The 25,372-nt window shown below is 45.1% G+C and overlaps 1 protein-coding gene and 1 non-coding gene across 2 annotated transcripts; one reads left to right on the top strand and one right to left on the bottom strand.

Annotated features, from left to right (window-relative positions):
• Positions 1-1,720: 1,720 nt before the first annotated feature.
• TRNAK-CUU (transfer RNA lysine (anticodon CUU)) lies at positions 1,721-1,793 on the bottom strand. Its single transcript has one exon. It is a non-coding gene; the product is annotated as a tRNA-Lys (tRNA).
• A 93-nt stretch (positions 1,794-1,886) lies between these two features.
• Positions 1,887-12,143, top strand: PSMA3 (proteasome 20S subunit alpha 3). The gene is made up of 11 exons (XM_054286713.1): positions 1,887-1,949; positions 2,847-2,929; positions 3,358-3,481; positions 5,347-5,448; positions 5,541-5,614; positions 6,168-6,240; positions 7,152-7,217; positions 9,769-9,815; positions 11,327-11,394; positions 11,538-11,602; positions 11,955-12,143. Exons 1-11 carry the CDS (start codon positions 1,929-1,931, stop codon positions 11,997-11,999), a joined length of 768 nt encoding a protein of 255 aa, XP_054142688.1. The 5' UTR covers positions 1,887-1,928; the 3' UTR covers positions 12,000-12,143.
• The last annotated feature ends 13,229 nt before the right edge of the window (positions 12,144-25,372 follow it).

The raw sequence follows: 25,372 nt of genomic DNA, 5'->3' as shown, positions 1-25,372 counted from the left end.
CCTCCAGGCTGGATGAACAGGCAGAGTCTGTTGCCAGGCACAGAGAGGTGTACAGAGCATGCAGCCTGGGCTGTGCTGCTCATTTTCAGTCACAATCTGGGAAATTTGGGGTGCAGGTTTTATTTTACCTCAGTAAGAGCTGAGCCAGAGCTTCCTGAGAGAGGAATTTGCCATCAGCACGAGTCCCATGGAGCTGGGAGCTCCTTCCCTTCTCAGGAGCTGGAACTCCTACAGAGCCTGTGGTGGTGCAATGATGTCATTTTCCTGAACTGCAGCAGACTGCAGCTGAGGAAATTCAGGATATTCTTAGCCCTTCCTTTTCAGGGGTATTTCTGTGCTGCTCTGCACACGTACCCTGGGACCTCTCCCGGCGTGTTCTGCCACCTCCTCCTGCCCACTCCCATCTCCTGCTGTGGGCTTTCTGCATCACTGACAGCCTCAGCTGCTTCTGTTCCACGTGGCAGGGAAGAATCCTAACTCCCATTTACTGCTGGGTCAAGTGTAGAGTCCCAGGACCTGCTAAGGCAGATTTTTATTTCATTGAAGGAGTGAGAAACACTCTTAATGGTGTGCCCTCAGAGATCACACTCTAAATGTGTAATGGTGTAGAAATGGCTGGGTTTTCACCCTGACTGTTGTAGTTCTGTCCCTGGCACGGCTGTGGGATCTGTGGATCCTCCCAGCAGACAAACTGACAGTGTCTGCCTGGTTTAGCAGGAGGACAGTGACAGACACAAACCCCTGCAGTGACTGGAGGATTTCCCTCTGAGGTTCCTCATTCCGGCAGCTTGGGGTTGGCCAATTGCAGACAGCTCCAGGTGAGTCCTGACTGGAGGAGGATTTTGGAATATTCATGAGCCCACTGCGGTCTGCTTCTCCCTGGGGGAAGTGGCTTTGTCTCATTCCCTCATCTTGCCTTTTGGTGGAATCAGATTGTCTCAAGTCAGAAGGGACCCCAGAGGATCCTGGAGTGCAACTCCCTGCTCCTTGCAGGACTACATGCAGTAAATCCCATGGCTGAGAGCATTGTCCAGATCTTCCTTGAGCTCTGGCTGGCTGTCAGCACGTCCCTGGAGATCCTGTTCAGTGATGGACCAACACAAACCACAGAATCCCAGAATGGTTTAGGTTGGAAGGGACCTTAAACCTTACCCAGCTCCACCCCTGCCACGGCAGGGACACCTTCCACTATCCCAGGCTGTTCCAAGCCCCATCCAGCCTGGCCTTGGGCACTTCCAGGGATCCAGGGGCAGCCACAGCTCCTGTGGGCACCCTGTGCCAGGGCTCCACACACTCACAGGGGTGAATTTCCTGCTGCCCTAAACCCCCCTTCCCCTGGGGCGGCTCTCCTGTAGTTCCTGTGTTTAACCAGGGTTCCCCCATCCCAGATGGAGAATCCCACCCTGGCTCTTGTTACATTTCCAGCTCCGTTCCTTATCCAGGTATCTCTGTAATTCCTCTCTATCTGTGGGGGAGCCCAGAGGTCCTACTTGATGAACATATGTTTCCTGCATTTTTTATTTAAAAAAAATAAAATATCATGGGATCCGGTGTTTAGTGGTCGCTACCCAGCTCCTCACGGCTTCTCTTTTGTTATGCATATGTCATTGCTGCATGCAGGTCTCTTAGAAAAACTGATTTTCATCGGTATTTATCGAAGGTTTTCCCTCAGGAGTCGGCGTTTCCCTCCTGGAACGTTTTGAGAAATTCAAAATTAATGCGCCCAACGTGGGGCTCGAACCCACGACCCTGGGATTAAGAGTCCCATGCTCTACCGACTGAGCTAGCCGGGCGCTGCGGAGAAAGGTCTCATTACACATAATTTAACGTAGCGCATGGTGACGTCACCCCGTGCGCGCAGCGCGGCGGCCAATGGGAGCGCGCGTTGCTGGGCGGTGGGCGCGGGACGGGCTGGCAGCGGCGCCGCCATGAGCTCCATCGGCACCGGGGTGAGTGCGGCGTGAGGGGCGGCGGGGCCGGGGCCGCCACGGGCACAGCGCGCCCGCCCGGCCGCCCCCGCCGGCCCCCGCCCCACCCGCGGCCGCACCGGACCCGCGGCGAGCGCGGCGCGGCGGCTCCGGGGCGCTGCGGGCGGCTGAGTCACTGCGGCCCGGCAGGCCCGGGGAACCGGCGGCGGGGCGGGGCGGGGATAATGCACTGCTTATACCCCTCTATATAATTATACATTCTGCATTTCAAATATATTCCTGTGATCCATGCGTTTGAATTAAGTGGGGACTTGCAGGGAAGCAGGGGAGGGACTGTGGATCGGGAGCTGCAGTGATGTGGCAGAGAGCAATGCGGGTACAGAGTGACACAGGGGAAAGTGAGGTTGGATATTGGCAAATAATTCACCCCGTGAGCGTGTGAGGCCCTGGCACAGGTGCCCAGAGCAGCTGGGGCTGGCCCTGGAGCCCTGGCAGTGCCCAAGGCCAGCTTGGATGGGGACTGGGGCTCCCTGGGATCATGGAAGGTGTCCCGGCCATGGTAGGAGTGGAACTGGATGATCCTGAGGTTCCTTCCAACTCAAACCACGCTGGGATTCTGTGAAATGTAAAGGCAGACAAATCTCCCGTGGGTTTGGAGTGTTGTGTAATGCTCAGTGATTTCACATCCAGCACTGTGAAATGGCCTCTCCTGGCTTTTTTTCCCTGTGTTCTTCTGTTTCTGTATCTTATGTGAGAGCTCAGCCTGCTCTGGGGAATTCACACCATCTTTGGCAGTGACAGTATTGAATTTTTTAAATGAATAGGCTTAATTTTTTAAATGAATAGGTTTAAATGAATCTGAAAATGCTGTGATACTCTGTGGGATTTTCTTCCTGAGAATTGTGTCTTTTTCTTCAGTATGACCTGTCAGCCTCCACGTTTTCTCCAGATGGCAGAGTGTTCCAAGTGGAATATGCTATGAAAGCTGTGGAGAATAGCAGGTAAGATACAAATGTCTGCATCAAATATTTGCTCTTTTGGCCTGTTTTACAGCAGTGCTGTTGGGCTAGAGAAACATGAGGGTAAAATTGGGGTGGTAAAATGAGTTCTGATCTAAAAACCCATTTTAGGGGGTGGGAGTGTCTCTGCTCCCTGGAGTGTGTGGGAAGGAATGTTGGGAACTGGAAAGGCAGTGAGATGGATTGGCAGGGTCACCCAGGGCTCTGTCTGCTCCAGATCAGGATTAGAATCACAATCCCAGGATGATTTTTGGGTTGAAAGGGACCTTTAAGACCATTTTGCACCCCCTTGTTTTCAGTGCTGGAGTTGTGACCAACCTCCCTTGGCAGAAATCTTATTTCTTCTGTCTTGATAATTGTCTGTGAAGCATTTTACCTTGTGAGGAACTGACATTTTTCTTGTTTTCCAGTACAGCAATTGGGATAAGATGCAAAGATGGAGTTGTGTTTGGAGTAGAAAAATTGGTGCTGTCCAAGCTCTACGAGGAGGGCTCCAATAAACGCCTCTTCAATGTCGACAGACACGTGGGGATGGTAAGGCACTGCAGAAATTGGGAGGTGACCCCCTCAGAAGGGTAAATTTATCAGTCAGAGAATCAAAAATAAGTAGATTAAGAAAGTAATGTTAATGTGTGTGTGTATAAAGTCAGAAATGCCAGTGGGTTTTACTGCTTTTTTGTTATTTATTCTTTAAAACGTACATAAATAAAATCCAAACTTAAAGAAGGAGATTGAGGCTGTTTGAAATTTTTAGGAATGCTTTTCCAGTTGTTCAGACTTGTATGTAAGTATAGACACAAGTGTTAAAATGGTGCTTTTTGACACAGTTACCAGAAAAGGTGTTTAGGGAAAACCTGCTGCATGTGAGGTTTTCTTCTCAGCAGTGTGGAAATCACCTGAGTTCCTCACAGGTTGGTGTATGGAGGGCAGGGCTGTCCATAACAGGTGTGAGAATGGTGCAGGGAGTGCTGCAGGGTGAGAGGGGCTGTGAATGCAGGGGATGGGCAGCCTTGCTTGGGTTGGTGCAGTCCTGGTAAATGAGGAGATGATAATTAACGAAGAGAACTTTGGTTATTGGTGTTCCTAGAGGAAAACTCAATCCATGATGCCATTGGCACCCTCAGAGGCTGGGGGCAGAGGGGCAGTGTGGGGTGCTGCATGCAGGGCATGGCTGAGCCCCTGCCAGGAGTGTGTGTGTGTGAGAGCAGCTGTGTGTCTGTGCTGTGTGTGTGCTGAGCTGTGCTCTCCCTGCAGGCCGTGTCTGTCTGTCTGTGTGTCTGTCTGTGTCTGTGTGTGTATTCTGTGTGTCAGAGCAGCTGTGCTCTCTCCCTGCAGGCTGTGTGTGTGTGTCTGTCTGTCTGTGTGCTGAGCTTTGCTCTCTCCCTGCAGGCTGTCTGTCTGTGTGTCAGAGCAGCTGTGCTCTCTCCCTGCAGGCCGTGTCTGTGTGTCTGTCTGTGTCTGTCTGTCTGTGTAAGCAGCTGTTCTCTCCCTGCAGGCCGTGGCCGGGCTGTGTCTGTCTGTCTGTCTGTCTGTGTGCTGAGCTGTTCTCTCCCTGTAGGCCGTGTCTGTCTGTCTGTCTGTGTGTGCTGAGCTGTTCTCTCCCTGCAGGCCGTGTCTCTCTGTCTGTGTGTCTGTCTGTGTGTGCTGAGCTGTGCTCTCCCTGCAGGCCGTGTCTGTCTGTGTGTCTGTCTGTCTGTGTGTCTGTGTGTGCTGAGCTGTTCTCTCCCTGCAGGCCGTGTCTGTCTGTGTGTCTGTCTGTGTGTCTGTCTGTCTGTGTGTCTGTGTGTGCTGAGCTGTTCTCTCCCTGCAGGCCCTGTCTGTCTGTCTGTCTGTCTGTGTGTCTGTGTGTGCTGAGCTGTTCTCTCCCTGCAGGCCGTGTCTGTCTGTCTGTGTGTCTGTGTGTGCTGAGCTGTTCTCTCCCTGCAGGCCGTGTCTGTCTGTCTGTCTGTCTGTGTGTCTGTGTGTGCTGAGCTGTTCTCTCCCTGCAGGCCGTGTCTGTCTGTCTGTCTGTCTGTGTGTGCTGAGCTGTTCTCTACCTGCAGGCCCTGTCTGCCTGTCTGTCTGTCTGTGTGTCTGTGTGTGCTGAGCTGTTCTCTCCCTGCAGGCCGTGTCTGTCTGTGTGTCTGTCTGTGTGTCTGTGTGTGCTGAGCTGTTCTCTCCCTGCAGGCCGTGTCTGTCTGTCTGTCTGTCTGTGTGTGCTGAGCTGTTCTCTCCCTGCAGGCCGTGTCTGTCTGTCTGTCTGTCTGTGTGTCTGTGTGTGCTGAGCTGTTCTCTCCCTGCAGGCCGTGTCTGTCTGTCTGTCTGTCTGTGTGTGCTGAGCTGTTCTCTCCCTGCAGGCCGTGTCTGTCTGTCTGTCTGTCTGTGTGTCTGTCTGTGTGCTGAGCTGTTCTCTCCCTCAGGCCGTGGCCGGGCTCCTGGCTGACGCGCGCTCCTTGGCAGACATCGCCCGTGAAGAGGCTTCCAACTTCAGGTCTAACTATGGCTATGACATCCCCCTGAAGGTGAGAGGGCAGCTCTCAGGGCTTTTGCCTTTTATTCTTGACATGAGAATGAAATTTTATTCCTTGTTTTATTTCTCCTTTTTTGCACACAGCACCTTGCAGACAGAGTGGCCATGTACGTGCACGCCTACACCCTGTACAGTGCTGTCAGGCCCTTTGGCTGCAGGTGAGTCTTGCACACACACTCTGTTTGTAAATAGCTTTTGCTTCACAGTTGCTGGAGCTGCTTCAGTTGTCTGAGTTCTTTTTGGAACCTGGAATTAGTAACCTACAGTTCATGTCCTAAAGAATCCCTTCCCTTTCTTTTTGTGTATGTCTGACACCTCAGGTGCAGAATTTATATTCCCATAAGGCTCTGCCAGCCTTCTACAGAGCTGGTTATTTGTCCCAGGTTTTTAAAGTTTGAGGGTTTGTGCCATTCAGTCTGTGCTGGACTTCCCTGTGCAATCCCCCTGCTTGCCCTGACAAAGAGCAGGTGACAGCTCCTGTGTGACTCTGGTGCAGAGGGGTAATAAACACAGACCTGCTGCCAGGTCACTGATCAGTAAAATGCTCCTGGCAACGTGCAGGTGCTCTTGGGAGGCAAATTGCTCAACATTGTAGGAGGACAAGAGGAGTTCTGCTCAAGGAAGGGTGTAGGAAACCCAAACTGGTGTAGTCTCTCTAGTTCTGTGTGTGTTGGTACAGGGAAAGGTTTTAATTTCTCTTTTCTCCTCCAGTTTCATGTTGGGGTCCTATGATAGTGATGATGGTGCACAACTGTACATGATTGATCCATCAGGAGTTTCATACGTGAGTGTGTCAAAAATATTTCCATCTTAGCATAAATTCCTTTTCTAGTTGGGAAAATAGTGAGTGTTGGTCCCAAAGAGCTGCTGTTGTTTTCTCCTTTTGCCTGGGGAGATCTCTGCTGAATCACTGCTGCCCCTTTGCACATCCTTGTTAAACAAACATTGTGTATTTCCTAGAAGTGCAGCTGGGAAATGAGTTTAAAGCTTGTCTGTCAGAAATTGGGAGTCCATGCACGTGGCTGTGTCCAGTGAGAACTCCAATGCTCCAGAAAGGCAAGAATTGCAGTGGTGCCCCTTCTCTAAATGCTTCAGCTGAGAGAGGGCTGCTCCTCTGGCACTGCCTGCCAGCAGCAAAGCAAAGCAAAACAGAATTGTCATTAATTGTTGTTAGTGCTGCATTTTCAGCTGTGTGTTAATGCACACTCATACTGCTGGATTTCTTAAAATTCTCTTGCAGTATATCCAGTACCATGGCTGTTGAGAGAAATAGAAATGTTTAATTGTTATGTGTTTACACTTCAGATACATTTGCAGTAGGTGGGTTTAGCTTGGGGTTTGCTTGGATCCTGTAGAACTTCTGTAGCTCATATTTAACTTCTCTCTTCAAACTAATTCTAGTTTATTCTTCCATTTCTGTAAGAGCAATTAAAAAAATCTATAACAACATTTTGAGCTGATAAATTTCTTTCCAGGAATTACTGAACACTTTTTTATCAATAGTGGTGGTACTGATGTAGTAATTGGGCTCCATTCAGCAATTTGGGGATGTGCCCCAAGACAGAACAATACCAAGGGTTTTTTGGCCTCTCATTATGAGTAAGGTGGGGTTGTCATGTGCTAAGTGACAGTAAGAGGTCTAGAGGGTCTGGTATTTATTACATTTCCTTATTGTTTGTTTCTTTTTTTTTTTAGGGTTATTGGGGTTGTGCCATCGGTAAAGCCAGGCAGGCTGCAAAAACAGAGATAGAAAAACTCCAGGTATGGTATAACAGTGTTGTGCTGTCTCAAGACAAATATTCCTGCCTTACCATGTTACCTTTTGGGTGCCTGAAATACATAAAATGCAGAAGAAGCAGGTGAAATATTTCCTTGTACACATGCCAGTGAGCCAAGTGAGTGAATATAAAAGTATAATGATGTTTTTAATTCTGAATGAAAACCATAGGGCAGCATTGTGCAGGGTGCTGTATTTATTTTTTCCCAAAGGTTTTAGATGATTCTTCTGTTTAACAAGTTCACAAAGGCAGCTCTTGCTAAGGACAAACTGGTCTGTGGAGAGAAGACAACCAAAAAGTGTTGAAGTGTGCTTTTAGCTGATTGAAATTATTTTAGAATCTTGAAAGATTTCTGTTTTCCTCATGTGTTTTAATATCTGACACCCTTGGAGACAACATGGAATCAAATCCTTCTCCTGGTCTGTCTCATGAAGTTATGTGATAAAATATAAATATATTTTTGGCCTGCAGAGGGATGTCACAGCTGTTCAAGGAAAGGTTCAGAGTTTATATGATTTTTATAATTTTAAGAATAGTCTATTTATGGTGCTTTAGCATCATGACTGAAAAACTACAGGAAAAATGAGAATGTTCTAGACTTGATTCACTCAGTTTTGAATACCAAATTAAAGGTGAGAGGCCTGCATGATCATTTGATCTTTATACTGGAATTGTGGCACCTGGGAAATCATTATTTCAGTTCCTGTGTGTGCACATTGGTAACACACAAATTACTCCAAATAGTTCATTTTCTGTTTGTGCAGTGCTGGGATTTTCCAAAACTTCTGCAGTTTGTGATGTGAATTCCTGGACCTTGAGAGCAGAGCTGTAAATGCACACTGTAACAGAGGTGTGGCACAGGCCCAGCTGAGGTGCTCATTCAGGGGGTCCCCAGTACTGAAGTGTGGGATCCTGCCCCAGCTCTGGGGGGTCAGTCCAGCCCCACCTGCCCATAACTTTTGTTCTCTGTGGACTGGGCAGATTTCCAGGTCACAGCTGATTTTGACAAGGTGAATTTGTCAAAGCTAAGATGGGAAAACCAGAAGTACAGAAGGTTTTGTGGGGTGATCCAGCTGATGGCCAGCTAGGATTTGTTTGTTGGGAGAGATGAGTGCAGGTGGAAAGGGAGAGGCAAGCAGGGAGTCAGGACTTTATCCCTGCCTTGGGGGACTGCAGAGCAGCTCTGGCTGGGGAGGATACACTCTGTGAAACTCTGAGGGGGCAAGAAGAACACCCTGCATTGATCACATCCTTTGCATTTCATGTCTGTAACTCAGCTGTGGGAAAACCTGTAGTTGTGCACAGACTGCTTTAATCTCTGCTCCTCCTGCAGCTCTGATACTGTTACAGGTTTTTGATACATGGACAAGATCATGATTAACTCCTGGGATAAAACTGCTCCCATTGTTTGCTTTCATTGCCTGCAGAATTAACACACCTGGGATGGGAGAAGGATAATGGCAGAAATGAAATTTACTTCAGTTTTCTTTTTTGTAAATATGCATGACAGTAGGAGAGCTTTGGGTTTCCTGTTTGACTGCTCACTTGATATGCATGAATATTCATCATTTAAATGTTTGTGTGACACAAGTTACATTTCTGTTCTGGACTGAGTGTCACAAAGGCAGTGGGTCTGTGTTTAGGGAATTCTCCAGATGGGATTGTGATGGCACATCTGTCTGACCAGGCATGGGCATTTCTGCTGTGCCTGTTGCTTCACCCCAGAAAGGGCTGTGACATTCCACATGAACTCCTGTCATCTTAATCCCTTCACCAGTGCCTTACAACTACCTGCCACACAGAGAGTTTGAAAATGTTTTGGGAATTGGAAGAGATGGTAAATTGCATTAATGAAATATAGGAAAATATATTACTGCTTCATAGGCCAGAAAAGTTGAGCTATAAAACACAAGTTTATTATGTCCTGGAAATCTGCACCAGCCTTTGTTCTGATGAACTGTGAAGCTGCCAAAAAACTGAGAAAATGTGAAATGAGATGCTGATGCCTTGCTCAGGCAGGTAGTTGGTTGTAAAACAATATTCTCCTCTTGGGGCATTACTTAAAACCCAAAATTACTTGCATAAAATGTTGGTAAGACCACAAGTATTCCTGTGCTGCCTAGAAGGAATGCCAATATTCCATGTGGATATATGGTGCCTCTCCCATGTGGTAATTTTATATCAGTTGAGCATAAAGCATCCAGGAACATGGCAAGCTTTGAGGATGCCAGCATCACCAGTGTAGCTGCTGAGATTTCAGCTGCTGGGTGCTTTGAACTGGGGAATTTCCAAGCAGTTTTATTTTCCTAGAATATTCCAGTTGTAATATTCTTCCCTGGATGAATGACTTGCATAGAGCAGGCTGGAAGATGCATTGTAGAGAAGAAATGGGGTTCTGGCCTTTTCTGCTCCTTTGACTACTGAACGTGAAATGAAGCTCATCAGGCACATGCACAGCCTCTCCTGTTCTGGCCCTGTGGAAGATTTATATTTTTTTATTAAAAATCTCACCTCTTTGTGTCTTTTGCCCACAGATGAAGGAGATGACGTGCCGTGATGTTGTTAAAGAAGTTGCAAAAATGTAAGTCTGCAACCTGTTTTTCCAACTTGACAAAAATCCAGCCTGGTGAGCTTGCTTTGGTTTCAAACTGAGGCTGTTCCTTTTCAATTGGGTTTTGTGTGTTGAAATGTCTGACTCTAATCCCTGGTTTTAAAATATTTCAACCAAGTGACAGATGAAGGGAAACTTCTTGGTGTGCTGCTTCTGAAGTAGGAGTTGTTTGAACAATGACCTGGTGCTTCAGAGAGGAGCTGCCCACAAATGATGCTGAGATCTTGGACCCAGCCTGAAAAAAAAAGACTCATAAGCTTGGGAAAGAAGCAAAGTAGAAATTCTTTAAAGAATATATTCAGTATAGCTGAATTGTTATTAGACATTTTAAAATAATTTATAATAATGAAAATACTTTTATTATAGTTCTGCTTCAGCTCAAACTCAGCAGCAGCTCTAGACAGGGCTCTGTTTTTCTGCTCAAATTCAGCTCCTTAGTAGCATTGAACAAGGTAGCAAAGATTTTAATAACTTTTAAACCTAAAATAGTAGGCACAGTCCAGAGCAGTGATTTCTTCAGGAGCCTGTGAAGGTGTGTACACTTTGTTGCAAAAGGTTTGTAACCAGCTGAAACGTGAGAAAGGCCTGGAGGTCACCTCAGCTAGCACACAGGAGGGTCTGTAAGCACAGAGGGGCATTTTCCTGGACACCAGTGTTCACTGGAAGTGTTTGTTTTCACTGGAAGTGTGCTGCTGAGGGTGTCCTGCCTTCCTCCACTATCTCCAAGGTTTCCACACTGGGTAGGAATTGCTGGTATTTTTCAGCTTCTGACTTATTAGTGCTTTCTGAAGCAAACTAAGAAATACAAAATACAGGCTTCTTAAACAGTGAAGCCACAGGTTATTGTGAGTCCTGCTGTTTGGAGTGTCTCAGCCCAGGATTGTTCCAGTTTGTTTGCATGTTCTGCAGGAACAGGATGAATCAAATCCATTTTGTTATTGCAGTGTTACCATTTCTATCCCACAGGGTAAGCAGTTATCACTGCTCTGGCTGGCACTGTGTGTGCTGTGATACCACTTGGAGTTTTTAATTCCCATTTCCATGTTTGCCATGAGCACCACATTGGAAATGTGTACAGATTTCTGATTACACACAAGATACTGTGTCTGATTTGGGATTTAGTGTTAAGTGTAAAGTGCAGTAAGGTTTGCAGGGGAAATGCAGGACACTCCAGGCTGTTTTATAACTGGTCTAGCAGAAGCAGGCAGTGATGATGCAGCCTTGGTTCTGCAGCATCTAAATCTTCATGTTTGTTCCAGTTAGGGCAACTTGAACAACTCATCTTGCTGTAATGATTTAAGGTGTTAGATTAGCAGTTAAGCTTGGAAAATTCTCTGATGGTTTTTGGTGGGGGAGGAGGCACAGGGAGAGCTTCTATTAATCATGAGAATATTTGAACAGAAGAAATCTGTGACAGGAACAAATTATATTTAGCCTGTTGGTCAGTCTGTTCTAATCTGTTCTTTGTCTGTTCCTTTCAGAATCTACATAGTTCACGATGAAGTAAAGGATAAAGCTTTTGAGCTGGAACTCAGCTGGGTTGGAGAAAGTAATGCATTTCTATAATTTCTATAAACACTCCAGAAAATTTGTAATTTTTGTAACTTAAGCAAAAACATTGCTTCTTAAATTCACTCTGTATGTCAGATCCTTGTGTGAATTGTAATTAAGACATATTCTTTTTATTGGCAGTAACCAATGGAAAACATGAAATTGTTCCCAAAGACATCAGAGAAGAAGCAGAAAAATATGCCAAGGTGAGTTATGACTTTGGTGTTGTTGCAGTGCTTCAGTGTCAAACTGCTGAGCTGCCTGGAAAATGTATCACCCCAGCACATCCCTCAGTGTGAGCTGGGTCACGGGAAGGGACAGGAGGGGAGGCTACAGTGTAACCCAGGATGGTTCTGCTCTCAGAAACTGTTCATTCACAGCCTGCCACAAGTGGGGTCTTTCCCTTCAAAGGTCACTGTGCTGATGGGAACTGTGCTGCCTGCAAGGGTTTGGGCACTGTGAGAGGGGTGTGAGGCTGCAGCAAACTCATTGTGTTTATTGCAGGCTGAATTATAAAACAACTGCTAGACTATAATTATACTTTCTTTTTTTAAACAGGAATCTTTGAAAGAGGAAGATGAGTCAGATGATGACAATATGTAACACATTGTTACTCCAAAACAAGTCCAACTTTTCTTATCTTAGACCAGGTTTGTTTATAATGCATTATGCATGGAATGCTGTTGTGTTCTTGTTGGAAGAAACCAACTGACCAACTTGCACTAATAAATTTTCCATTTTACTGTCTGTTAGCTTTTATTTCAAAATGTATAGGCCAGCAACTCTATCTAAGGAGACATTAAAAAGGAAAGACATTACCAGGCTGCTGTTGCTTCCTAAGCACTCCATTTGAGCCAGGCAATGCACAGAAAAACAATCTGTTTATACACTAGACAAGTTTCCTGTTAATGCTGCATAGTTTAATATTAAAAATTAGCACTCTGCTCTTCCTTAATTAACCAGCAGCACCATGTGCAGTTTGGTCACAGCCAGTCTGTGCCTGCTCTTGGCAGAGATGAGGACAGGGCCAGCTCCAGCAGCAGGTCCCAGTTTAGGGTGATGTGCTCAGCTCTCAGCTCCTAAAGCCTATGCAACAACAGGAGTGCAGCTAAAGGAATGTTAATCTGAAGTACTCAGCCTAGGCTTAGTGGAGGAGTAGGAGGAATTACAAACTAATTCAATTTAAAACAGTGCTTGTGTTAAGTTCTAAAGCTGTGAGATCTATTAAGCAATGTAATTGGAATTAATGCTTGAAGAGGCAAACTATTTTTAAACTCTTTTATTCAGCTGTAGTTAATCTTAACACACTTCTGAATCAGCTTCATCAATTGTTGACCTTTCCAGAAGAGAAAAACAAGCTTTGCTGCTGTCATTCCCCACTTCCTAGGAAAACAGACTGCCTGTTCCAGTCACTTCAAACTTTTGAAACAGCAGATGGGGCTGGGAACAGCCTGGTCTGGTGGAGGGGGACCCTGCCCCTGGCAAGGGAGAGCAATGAGAAGATCTCTCAGGTCCATTCTGACCCATATGATTCTATAAGGTAATAAACTGTTCTGTTCACCACCACCTTAAAACTCAGTTAAATTCTGAAGTCTTGTTTGCACATGCAGTTAAAATTCTAATGGCCCTGCTAATCTAAAATGCATACTTGTGTAATGAATCAAACTCCTCAGTTTAGGACTGCACACTCATATTCACCAGCTCTAAAAACAGAAGCTTTCCCTTACAGGTTGATTTTTAAAGAGTTAGTTTGGAAAATACCATACCTGGCCTTCTGCAGTCTCCTTTGTACCAGGATTACAGAGCACAGGTTCTGCTTCCTTTTTGTGGCACGGGAAGGGCAGCAGAGGGAGGTGGCTCTGACTGTGCCAGTTCAGGCTCCCTGAGCTCCTGTGGGACAGAAGGGGGCAGGACAGGCAGCCTCTGTCAGTGCCACCTCCTGAGGCAGCAGAGCAGCTGCTGCATTGAGTCAGCAGTGGAATTCCTGGAATTCCAGGGCTCCAGAATGAATTTACTACTGCAGCTTCCTGCTGACTCAGCTCCTGGAGTCACAGGCCAGGGCCAGTCAGGAAACTCCTCAGCAGCACCTGAAAGCATCAGCTGAGGCTGGACTGCCACTCCTGGCAATGGCAGCAGGGAAGTTCCTGATTCTCTTAACTGTGTCTTGATTCTATTCCTAAAATCACAGAATATTCTGAGTTGGAAGGGAGCCAGAAGGATCATCAGGTCCAGGATCGGACCCAGGAGTTTGGTGTTTGTAGCACACACTGTGAGCTGCTAAAGGGACTGAAGGTTGTCCTTGTGTGGCCACACCACCCATCCACCCCTGTGATCCCTTCAGTGACAGCCACTCACAGCTGGGGACAGGAGCTGGAACCACCCACAGCCACATTTCAGGGCACAGTGAGAAGAGCAGGACCAGCTGTGCATATTTAAAAGACAAAACTGAAGGAATATGAAGAGCTAGGAGGTGCACAGCCACCTACTTGCTTATCCAAAATCTCCAAATAACTACTTCTTGGAGAACATGGCAATCTAAAAAGCTCCTTTGAGGATCAACACTTAATTTTTCTGTACCTTTTCACCACAAGCAAAACGTCCCATGAAAAGCAATTTCAAGAGGTTGTACATGCAAAGTGCTCCCCAGTGTCTTGCTTGTCATGGCAAAGTTTAGTTAAACAATACCAAGAAGGTTATTAGTGTCAGATTATTTTCCAAATTTAATCATTAATTTACCAGAGTATAGACTCAGTTTGTTAATGAAAATTTTATGGTAAGGAAAAAAACCTACTTTCATTTCCACTGACTGCAGATGGGGAAAGAAAAACATGAGCATTAGAAGGTGAGAAAATAAATTTGCTTTTTTTGGGAGGGGAGGGAGGGTCAAAGAGGAAACAGAAAACCAGCAGAATTCTTTTTAATCACAGGTTCAGCATTGCTTCCTCTTGTCAGCAAGGCCCAGGAACATTAGAACAGATTTCTAGCCCAGAGACTCATTCCAGAAGCAAAACTACTGCAACTCCCCTGTGACAGCTATTTTTGTAACCCTGCACTTCCATGAGGCAACCACACTGTATTTAACAAGTAACTTACTAATTTTAGTTGCTTAAAAATTAACTAATTATACAGTAGTGCATTAGTCATCATAATGTTTCAGTAATTTAGTCCACAGCTGATAGGCTAAACAGAAACTTCAATGAGTTTTGCTACTGAGAATTATTTACTTGTTGCTATGTCAAACACTGGAGTTGAGAAGGGGAAGAAATGTTTAAAAAAGAAGGAAGTGGCTGCTATGGCCACACTGACCAAATGAACTAAAAATGCAGTGGGACAGCAAAACATGATTAAACTTTAATTTATGTTGAAGACCATTTATTCTAAATATATAATAAAGCTGTCTGAGGGAAATCACTTGGTGAACAAGTTCCAGAAGGGCTCATGCTGGATCTGAGATTATTTAGGTGACAACTAGATCTGTTCCAGAACAAGAGAAAATAACATTAAATTGCAAACAACCAAAAAGCTTATATTTAGCAGAGGCTCTCTTTTTAACTACAGGACTGGGGGGAGGAATCTGGCTCTGTTATAGACACTCCCATATCCTGCAGGCTTAAACAACATCTTAAGGACAGGAGTTTGATTTAAGCCCAGAGAACAACACCTGCTCAGGCAGCCAACATGAAGGTTTGAAAGGCAGCATGCATTCCTACAGAAGGTTTGGATCCCCTTCCCTAAAATTAAAATTAGCTTTTGCAGCTGGCTTGAAAATGGTCAATTATAACTTCAGTGTAATCAAAATGTGGAAATGCTTTGCAAGGCAAGCAAATGGCAGGGTGAAATCTTCTGAATTAGAGATGTGAGCAAGAGGTGAGTCTGAGAGTCTTGCTTGGGTTATTTCTGCCCAAAGCACTGGGAAGTTTCAGATCTAAAGATAGCAGAAAAGCAGCACTGCTTCCTCCAGGCTGCACAAGTAACCTCCTTTGTCCTACTCTGGCCATTTATGGGAACACATCAGACAGCACAAAGTTAAATTCCCACTTGGAATGCAGAACTCCAGTCCTTGCTGTGCTGAAACACTGCAGGGTTTCAGTGGGGTGTTCTTGCTCAGGACCCAAAGCACAGGGCTGACAGGACAGCAGGAAGGAAGAGGCTACAGCCCAAGTCATCCCTCCACCCAAGGAGTGTTTCAGAAGCTCAGATCCAAGCATGACACAAGAGCAGCCTGTTCAGTGAGATGCTTCCTCCTCCCCAAGTCTCTCACATCCAGTGGCTGTTACTCAGCACCTGATGAATCACTACTCTGCTGTTTATTGAGGCTGGATTTGTCACATTCCTGTTACAATTATTTAGTCAGCAAGTCCACATACAGCAGCTTGGCTCAAGGAAATTGAGAAGGGGACTAGGTGAACTGCAGGTGACAAATGACAAAACTACAGGCTCCAGTATCTGGTTATTTTATCCATCTCCATGACTGCACCAGGGCAGATTTTAGAATATGAAAGTGCACTTGCAGAGTTCAAAAAACAACTTTAGGCTATTGCATCAAGATAATTAATTTTATGCTACTCTAATAAGGCCATAAAAGTTATTGGCTTGGATAATAGCCTCTTTACAACTGCTAGTAGTGCTGATGAAATGATGGCAGGATTGTCAGAACTAACCCATATATGAAATATTCTGTGTGGCAGACATCCACGAGGCCATCTCCAAAAGAAATCCTACTCATCTGTATTTGGTGCTGACTCTCAGAAAGGAAACATTCCAAGCAGAACGTGCCTCATGCAGATCTGAAGTATGCCAAGCATTGATTGGGTCATTCATTTGTAACTTCTCAGCACCAAAACCAGCTCGATGGCCTGAGCTTAAAGCCCCACCCGCTGAGGGTGTGATGGCCATGTGGATGCAGCACTGCTGGGATGCTCCTGCCTGTGCAGTCCCAGGCACCCTTAAGGAAGGAGATTTGGAACAACTCCAGGGCTGTTTTGCAAGTCTCTTCCTGAAGATAAAAGCACAGCCATAGAAGGGAACACAAAACAGCCAATTCAGTAATGCATCTCAGCATGACCTTAAAATGAAGTACACAGTTGAAAGATTACAAAGAGAAAAAATAGTTTGGATTGTCATGACAATTCTGATGCTGTAATTGCACCAAAAATACAGCACAGAGTCTGTTCTCTCCCCCTCATTTTCTTCTTTCAGTTGCATGTCTGTAAGACAAGGACCAGCTTTCCTCTGCCCACCGGTTTTTCAAGTTGCATGCAGCAAGGAAGTTTCTTCTACTTAAGAACTGAGAGCTATTTTAAGATCCCAACTGCTTGTAACTTTCCTTTCTAGAGCATCTTGCTGCCTATTATGTCTAATTACCCAGGGTTGCAGAAAACAAGTGGTAGCAGAGTTAAGCCTTGCCTTACTGTAAATACATTCTAGTATTTTAGAACATAGGATCTACAACCAAGTTTCCTTTTTCCAGATGGATGCAGCCACCCCCTCACAGTGCTCTTTCATCTTCAGTACATTGCTATTAAAGGACTCTGAAACACTTGTTTAAAAATGGTTCTTAAGAGTTGCTGTGCCAACCAAAAATGGACAACTAGAATGAAGCAGGCAGCAGCATCACACAGTTTGTAGTCCAAACACATGCATAGCTTCAGATACAGGAAAAAACTGAAATCCCCTCAAGTTTCCCCTAAAAACAGTGTAGGAACTGCCCACTGCTAATACCATTTTAGGCAATGTGATAAAACAAGCCAATCAAGGGTTTAGAAAGAACACGGTGTGCTTTATTGCTGCATAAAATTAGATATAATTTGGTTCACACACTGTCTGCATATCCAAAATCAGTCATTAGGATTCCAATTTCACCAGATTAGGAGTAAGTTCAATTATAGTGAATTCACCCAAAAACTGATCCATTCCAAACACACCCACACACCCCCAAAACCACCCAAGTGATGCCTAAATATTTGTAATTGTATTTGTATCTTGTTTGTTGGGGTTTTAGAGGAGCAGGAAATCTGCTCCTTTCATTACCTTCAGAAAGAACAGAGAGCTGTTCCATGAGACTGCATTAACAGGTGACAGGAGCAGCACAGGAAGCAGCAGCTGCTTTAGCAGAATGTTCAAAGCTCACTCTCAATTCTAACCCCAGGTGCTCCCACAGCCAACAAAGCCCACCAAGGGAGAGCCTATTTCCCCCAAACACTTCTGTGCACATCAGGAACAGAAACAAACCTGAAATGCTGTTTGAGGCTGAAGCAAAATGTACTAAATGTGTTTTCCATCAGTTGGTTTAACAAGAGCTGCTTCCCCAGCTTGTGCCTACCCTCACACCAGTGTATCCTGTTGTGCTGCTTGCAAGGACAAGACAGATCACTCCCACAAATACATCTTCCATTGATCCAGAATAACAAAACCCTCTAAAAAGCCATGTATTTTGCTCTGTCAGAGTTCTGAATGTCACACAGCTCTGTTTAGAGCTGTAGCTAATGAGGTGACACTGCACAGGAGCCCTGCAGGGGAAGGCACATCCCTGAAGGTACCAACTCCAGCAAACAGCACAGTCTGGCAATTAATTAACAGCTTTAGTGTTGATGGGGCAGCCAACTCCCTGGCCACCTGGAAATGAGCTACCTGGAATAACAGCCTCCAAAAACGCACACAAATGAAAAATGGCTTTGCAAAAGATGGCTGAGCAGGAAAAAAAAAATCAGAATTTAATCACTGGCTGAACTGTAGGTTCTCACCAACAGCAGCTACTTACAGCTCAAAACAATTAATTAAGAACACTGAGGGCATTAATACTTTTAAGTAAGAATCAATACTGACCAACTGCAGTCTTATTAGCTGACGCTGAAAAGTAAATTAACCTGCAGTGACTGAAATAATTTGGACAAGCAAAAGCCCTGGAAGAAAGGCCATGCAAGCACTGCCCTCACCAGCTTTCTTTTGCTGAGCAGCCATGCTGAGCAGCAGTGCTGCTGCTTCCCTCTCTGTGCCAGGCTGCAGGCTGGCAGTGCCACACAGACTGCAGTGTCATACACTTCAGGGACACACACAGAGCCCTGGAGGGTCAAAGGCAGGACTGGGAATCCACAGTCCTGATCCTGCTGGATCATGTTGCTCTACACTCTGCATGTGTAACAATAAAGGATTTTAATCAGCAGCTTATCAGTGCTGGCAGGCCTGAGACACCCCTGGTGTGCAGGTGCAGCATGTGCAAGGACTCACCAGCAGTGCAGAACCCTGTTCTTTATCTGCACAAGTATGGAAAGGTGCATTTCAGTTAAAGTCTGAACCCTGCAAGCCACTTGCACAAGCTTTTTCAGACACTGGTGTATGAGAGCATGACTCATAAAACCTTTATTTCCTTCCTGGGCTTTTATTATATGGCTACTGCTGCAGGAAAAAGTCTTCACAGGAAACAGTGAGGGAAAAAAAAATCAATCTAAAATATAAACCAGCAACAGGTAGGAGAAAAGGATAAACAGGGAAGATTCTTATATATATAAGAATATATATTTATATATGTATTTATATATTATATAGAAATATAAACCAGCAACAGGTAGGAGAAAAGGATAAGCAGGGAAGATTCTTATATATATAAGAATATATATTTATATATGTGTTTATATATTATATATAAATACAAACCAGCAACAGGTAGGATAAAAGGATAAACAGGGAAGATTCTTATATATATAAGAATATATATTTATATATGTGTTTATATATTATATATAAATACAAACCAGCAACAGGTAGGATAGAAGGATAAACAGGGAAGGTTCTTATATATATAATATATATTTATATATGTATTTATATATTATATATAAATACAAACCAGCAACAGGTAGGATAAAAGGATAAACAGGGAAGATTCTTATATATATAATATATATTTATATATATAAAATATATATTTATATATGTATTTATATATTATATAGACATATAAACCAACAACAGGTAGGAGAAAAGGATAAGCAGGGAAGATTCTTACTTCAGATTGGCCATGACAGATCACTAAACTACTGACAAAGAAGAAGAGCCTGAATCTAAGAGAGGTAAAGAAATGAATGCAGCCAGAGTCAGTTCTCCACACCCATTTCAGCTCCCCAGGGTCAGCAGCAAGTCCCATCTGAGCCATGGGCAGCACAGACACCTCTCAGTGAACATTTCCTCCCAGTGTGGTATCACAAAAGGCTGGAAAAGTGGCCACACTTGCTACAAAGTAGATCTTAGAAGTTAAATATTTATGGAGGAGTAGCTTCTATTTCAGCATCTTAATTTACTCAAAGACTGCAGTAGGGTTCTTCAAATACAACATGCAGAACTTCAAAGAGTTTTTCTCCTGCTGGTTTTCATAGCAATGAAATCAGTAATTGCCACTCCCAAAGCCACATGGGTTTTGCTTTCAAGTTTTACCCTGTACATTTGATTTAGATGGGAATTTACTAAAGCAGCAGTAATTATAAACCAGAGATTTGACTTTGGTAGGAAGAATACAGACTATTTAGAGATTCAGGTAAAAGTTTAAATGTTTTCCATTTATTTCAAGAACATAAAATATATTCAATCTGTCGATGGGTAAGTGACTGTATTTACCAATAAAACTATTCCTTCATTCCTGTAAAAAACATATTTTCTCCCCTTGAAAGATCAAAACTTTCACAGATAAAGAATTTACATCAGGAATAAGCTTTCCACCTCAGAAGCCAAGAAAAAGGCTGCAAACGGCAGAGATAATTTGGAAGCCAGTTAAAAAGCACTGTGAGTTAAAAAAGTTTAATTTACAACACTGGAATGTTGATGCACTGATGCAGCCTGACCATGCACAAAATACATTTCTGGTACTAATCACTGTCTTGTGCCTGCCATGAAAAATGTTACTCAGAAAGCCTGAAAGGGAACTAATGACAGGTAGATATAAATATCTGATCCTTCACCTTTACTGCTGGCATCCAAAGTGTTCTTTTGAAAAATATGTAAGAACATTCTCCTGTGAGCAGTGCTACCCAGAACAGTAAATGAATTCTCATGTGACTTCAAGCACCTACTTCAAGTTTTGAAAGACAGGCTGATCACTTGATTGCAGGTGATGACAGAATCCTTTGCCACATCTAAATTAAAGCTGCTGCACAAATCTCCAGCTTCCCTGCAGTGCTGTGCAGTTGTTTTGCAACACTGCATGACTTCCCCAGGATAGCTGTAACTATCCTCACCAACGTGAACTTGCAGTCCTGGGAAATAACACAAAAAATTCAGTGTATTTGTAATCAAATTCCATATCCTGCAGCCCTTTATTGACAACAAAACAGAAATTAAACATTTATATTCAGGTAACTTAACAGCACTTGCCAAAACATGCAGAAACTGGCTTTAGAATCCATGCTGAAGTAAATCCTGGCAATAAGAATGTAGCTCCTAAATTAGCCAACATTAACATTTGATACAAATATGTCAGCTATCATAAAATTCCATACCAGAAAGAATAAAAATAGCCTCTTACAACACAGCTCTTGTTCTGTCCAAACACAAGATTACCGAATCAGTCTTAAAACAAGGAACATTTTCTGTGTGGCATTCAAAGCTTGCCTGACAGATGTCAGGAGGGCTCTGATTCCTGCACACCCTGCTCACACCTGCAGCCACAAAGCACAACAAAATCTTTGTTGTGCTTTGGTTTATTCAGAAATCTTTGTTGTGCACATGGTTTATTCAGAAAATGGGGCTGCTGCTCCCTGGACACCACTGAGGCTGCTGCCAGAGCTGGGCCAGCTGAGCACGGATCACTTTACTGGTGTTACTGGGAAAAGCAACTACAGAATAAGTGTTATTTCTGCAGAGCTGATAGAAATACCAATTCTGAGACTTTTCTCACACAAATATTTCTGACAGTGCTCTGCATCACAAATATTTCCATCATTACTCATGTCCAGAAGATACTGCACTGCTGTAAAACACCCAAGAAATCAGCACTGAACTTGAGTGAGGAAATGCATCAGTTCAGGCCTCCTGAGGGCTGCCAGGCTTTGGGTCTCCAGTGAGAACCCTCCCAAGGCAATGATTAAAATCAGCATGAAGTTATGCTTGAATAATTAAATGTCTAAATAATTAAATGTCCATTTTCTGAACTTGAGGACAGGAATGCCCCAGAGCTGGGGAAAATGTAAGTAAGCATTTAACAGGTTTCATTCAAGTTGGTTTGGTTTTTTCCCCTCTCTCACACACATGATTATAAAAATGAAGGAAGTTAATGCTGACAGTTAAATTTTTCTGTGACCAGGAAAGGTTTAATCTTCCATTTTTACAATCCAGCTATTACTGACTGATCTTTTTGCTGTCAACTTCAAATTTATTGGGATTTTTTTCTCTTTATACATGCACTTCACAATTTCTTACCATGCTCCTCTGAGCAGTTTGCAATCACTTAGATAATAAAGCTTTGTGGGAAGCATGTGACCTTAGTTTGTACAGAAATACTGCAGCTCCACACAGGCAACACTTCTGCAGATTCTCTATTTAACTACAGAAACACCAAAAGAAAAGAGCATTAAAAAAGAACAATAGAAACAGAAATAAAAGCTAAAAGTCTCCTGAACTGCAAAGTCAGAGTAGCACTGTACTTCACTACACAGAGAGAAGCTCAGTGTTAAAATAAGATCTAATATTTTTAATGTTTCTACAGGATTTTGGCTGCAATTGTACATGTATTCTGAGTTCTTTTAGCTACAAAAAAATCCAGTGTGTCAAGAGCAGGATGTGATTACTGAACAGAATAAAACCATCTCACTTATCCCAGAAATCTCCTTACTTTATCTGTGATCTGAAGGAAGCCACATGATACATTCAGCAGTTCTGCTGTTCCTATAAAGAGCTGTAAGATACAGAAATTCCTAAATTTGCTTTTTCTTATCCAGTGCCACATGTCTGGAAGACTTTGGGCAAGATTTCTGGGAGAAGTTTATTCTGCAACTAATGCACCAAACACATTTTCAAATGCTTAAGTGGATTATTTTTATTAATTTACTTACAGCCATCACATACAATTCCTTGTGACCAATGACCAGTGCCATGCTCAGAATGCCTTAATGCTTTTAATTGTTTTTAAATGAAGAAGCTTTTAATTTGTTCAAGCTAAACTCAAATGCATTTCCCCAGGCAAACCTCCCATGCTGTATCTACAAGACCTTTGGCACTAACAGAGTACAGACAACCCAGCACTGCTGCTTTGAACAGTGATCTAAAAACTGAAATGTTTCCATCTCACAGTGTGTCTGTTTACAGAGAGATTAGATCCTAAAGGACTTACTGTGAGTGTCCCACTCTAGAGCTTCTCAGCTGTTAACTCTGGGCAGTGAACACTCCAGGCCATGGTAAAAAGGCTCCAAGTCACCTCCTCTGCTCATTTCTTCCACTCATTCCCAGAGTTTCCCTCTAAGGGTTTGCACAGGGGGATGGGGCACAAAGATCCAGCAGAGCCAGGATGGCTGCAAGTTTCAGAGCTGTTTAACAATGACATTTAGGATGAAAAATGTCAGTACCATGGAGCAACTCTTGAGTCCTAAAGTTCCTATTCCAATGAAAAGATATTTAAATCAAAATTAGACTTTTTTCCTGCCTTGCCAAAAGCACAGTGTTCTCATTCCATCACACCAGACATCATCCCTAAGCTGAGTGAGAACATTTGTGCTGTGCTGAGCTGCCCACTGGGCATTCTTAGGTGCTCAAAATACCATAAAAGAACAAGTCACCCCTCCTGCTCACTGGTTGTACAGAAATAAAGTCCTTTTGCTCACAGCAGCTTGGTGGGTGATGTGCCATGAGCCTCCCAACTGTGCTGGCTGTAACTGCTACATCCACAGGGACAGGATTTTTAGGCTAGAAATCAGAAACAAGACTGATTAGTTCAATCACAAACTGTTGTTTATTGAATGGTTCTACACCCAGTACAGAGATACAAACCATGCCTCAGGAAAGCTCACAATCCAAGCCAGGATTTCCCCAATACATTCCACAGAGATCAGAAGTTCACATTCAAATGGAATTTTGGAAGTTTTGTTAACATTTGGGTTAGACATAATATATTCTAAGTCATAGAATCAGAATGGTTTGGGTTGGAAGGAACATTAAAAACATCATCCAATTCCAACCCCCCTGCCATGGCAGGGACATTTTCCACTATCTCAGAGTGGCCCAAACCCCAACCCTGGCCTTGGGCACTGCCAGGGACCAGGGGCAGCCACAGCTGCTCTGTGCCAGGGCCTCCCACCCTCCCAGGCAGGAATTCCTTCCTCTATGGAAGCTCTCAGTCAGTGCAAAGCCACTGCCCCATCCTGTCACTCCATGCCCCTGGCCAAAGTCCCTCTCCAGGTCTCCTCTAGGCTCCCCTCTGACACTCTCCAGTTTATCCCCTGCATAGAACAGAATGACAGCACAGAATCAAAGCTCCCTCAAAACTAAATGCCTCAACTTCTACATATTCTGTAGAGATATTCAGCCATCTTTATACTTACAACCTAGATCCAAACACCAAAATTCCAGACCTTTCCTCCATGTCATGCCTTGCCTGCAGTCAATTCCAAACAAGTCCTGTGTGCTTTGTGTATTATTACGTCTTCAGAGTTTACCTGCACACACACCTCTGCTCACTGACCTCTCTAGAGAATTCTCCCACTACTTGCCAATTTCTAAAGCATCAGATTTAATAATATTAAAAAAAATACAAAAGCCACCTTCAAAGCAGAACTTACATGGGCACCATACATAAATTAATAACCTATTTCTGTATTTCTGTCAATTAACACAATGGTCCCCCACTGTTGCTTTAGGTAACCCTTAGAGATACCTTTCAGCTTACAGTGAGCATTGTCAAACAGATACTCATCACTCTGGAACAAAAATTATGGATCCATTGCTTCAGAATAAAAACTATGCATCGGTATTACCATACAGCACAGAAAAAATTCTGTATAGTAAGTCAAAATCTGAAACTAAATTTAAAACATTTGGTTTTATCATAAGCTTCGGCCTGTAACTCCTACTTAGCAAAGTCAAAGCCCGTCTCTAACACCAAACTCCCTCAGAGGACCGTGACAGGTGCGGGTGTCTCTCCTGGTGAGGCAGCACTCCGTACAGGCAGCACAACCCCCCCACCTCCCAGAGGAATCCCTCATGTCCCCCGCACTGCTATCGCTGTCCCTGCAGACAGAACCGCGGGGAAGCGCTGGAGCAGCAGAGCCGGGCGCGTTCCCTCCCCACACGCGTCACGGGGCCGCTGCAGGGCGGCGGAGCCGCGCCCTCCCCCGCGGGAAGGCGGCGCGGGCCGGCAGCCCCTACCTGCACCCCGGGCGTGTCTCTGCGGGCGCTCGGGCCGCCCCGGCGGCTCCGCGCCCTCACGGCGGGCGGTCCCGGCGCCTCCATGGCGGCCGCTCCACTTCCGCCTCCGGCCGGGCCCGCTCCTGCGCCATCGCCGCCGCAAGCGGGGTCGCCACCGAGACCCGGCGAAGGGGTCGTACCGCCGGGAAGAGACGCGGTGCCGCCTCAGCGGAGCTCAAGATAAACCTCCGGGCCGTTCCTTCCGCCGATCCCGCTGGCGCTCCCGCTCCTCCCTCTCCCCGCGGCCTAAAATGGGAAAGAGCCGCGCACAAAATGGCGCCTGCGACGCCGCGGCCGCCGCGCCTGCGTGCCGCTCGCGCCGGCTCCGCCCCCACCGCCGCCGTCCCGCCCCCTCCCCGTCCTTCCCCCTCCCTCCCGCCCGTCCCTCCCCGAGCCAATCGCATCTCGCCGTTCCCCTTCCGGTCCCCGCCGCCGGCCAATCCCGTGCTCCCGGGGCCGCGCCGCCACCCAATGGGGGTGCTGTCCGCGGCGGCCCAATGCGCGCGGGGCGCCGGGGCGGCGGCCAATGGGAGCGGCCCCGCTCCCGCCGCTTGTTTATTGGGGCTCGCGCTGCGGCGCGGGGCGGGTCCGCG

This window comes from Melozone crissalis, unplaced genomic scaffold, assembly GCF_028551555.1.
Source record: "Melozone crissalis strain CALT ecotype California unplaced genomic scaffold, PUWL_Pcris_2 ptg000056l_1, whole genome shotgun sequence".
Taxonomy (NCBI): Eukaryota; Metazoa; Chordata; class Aves; order Passeriformes; family Passerellidae; genus Melozone; species Melozone crissalis.
This window is presented reverse-complemented; position numbering and strand designations above follow the sequence as displayed.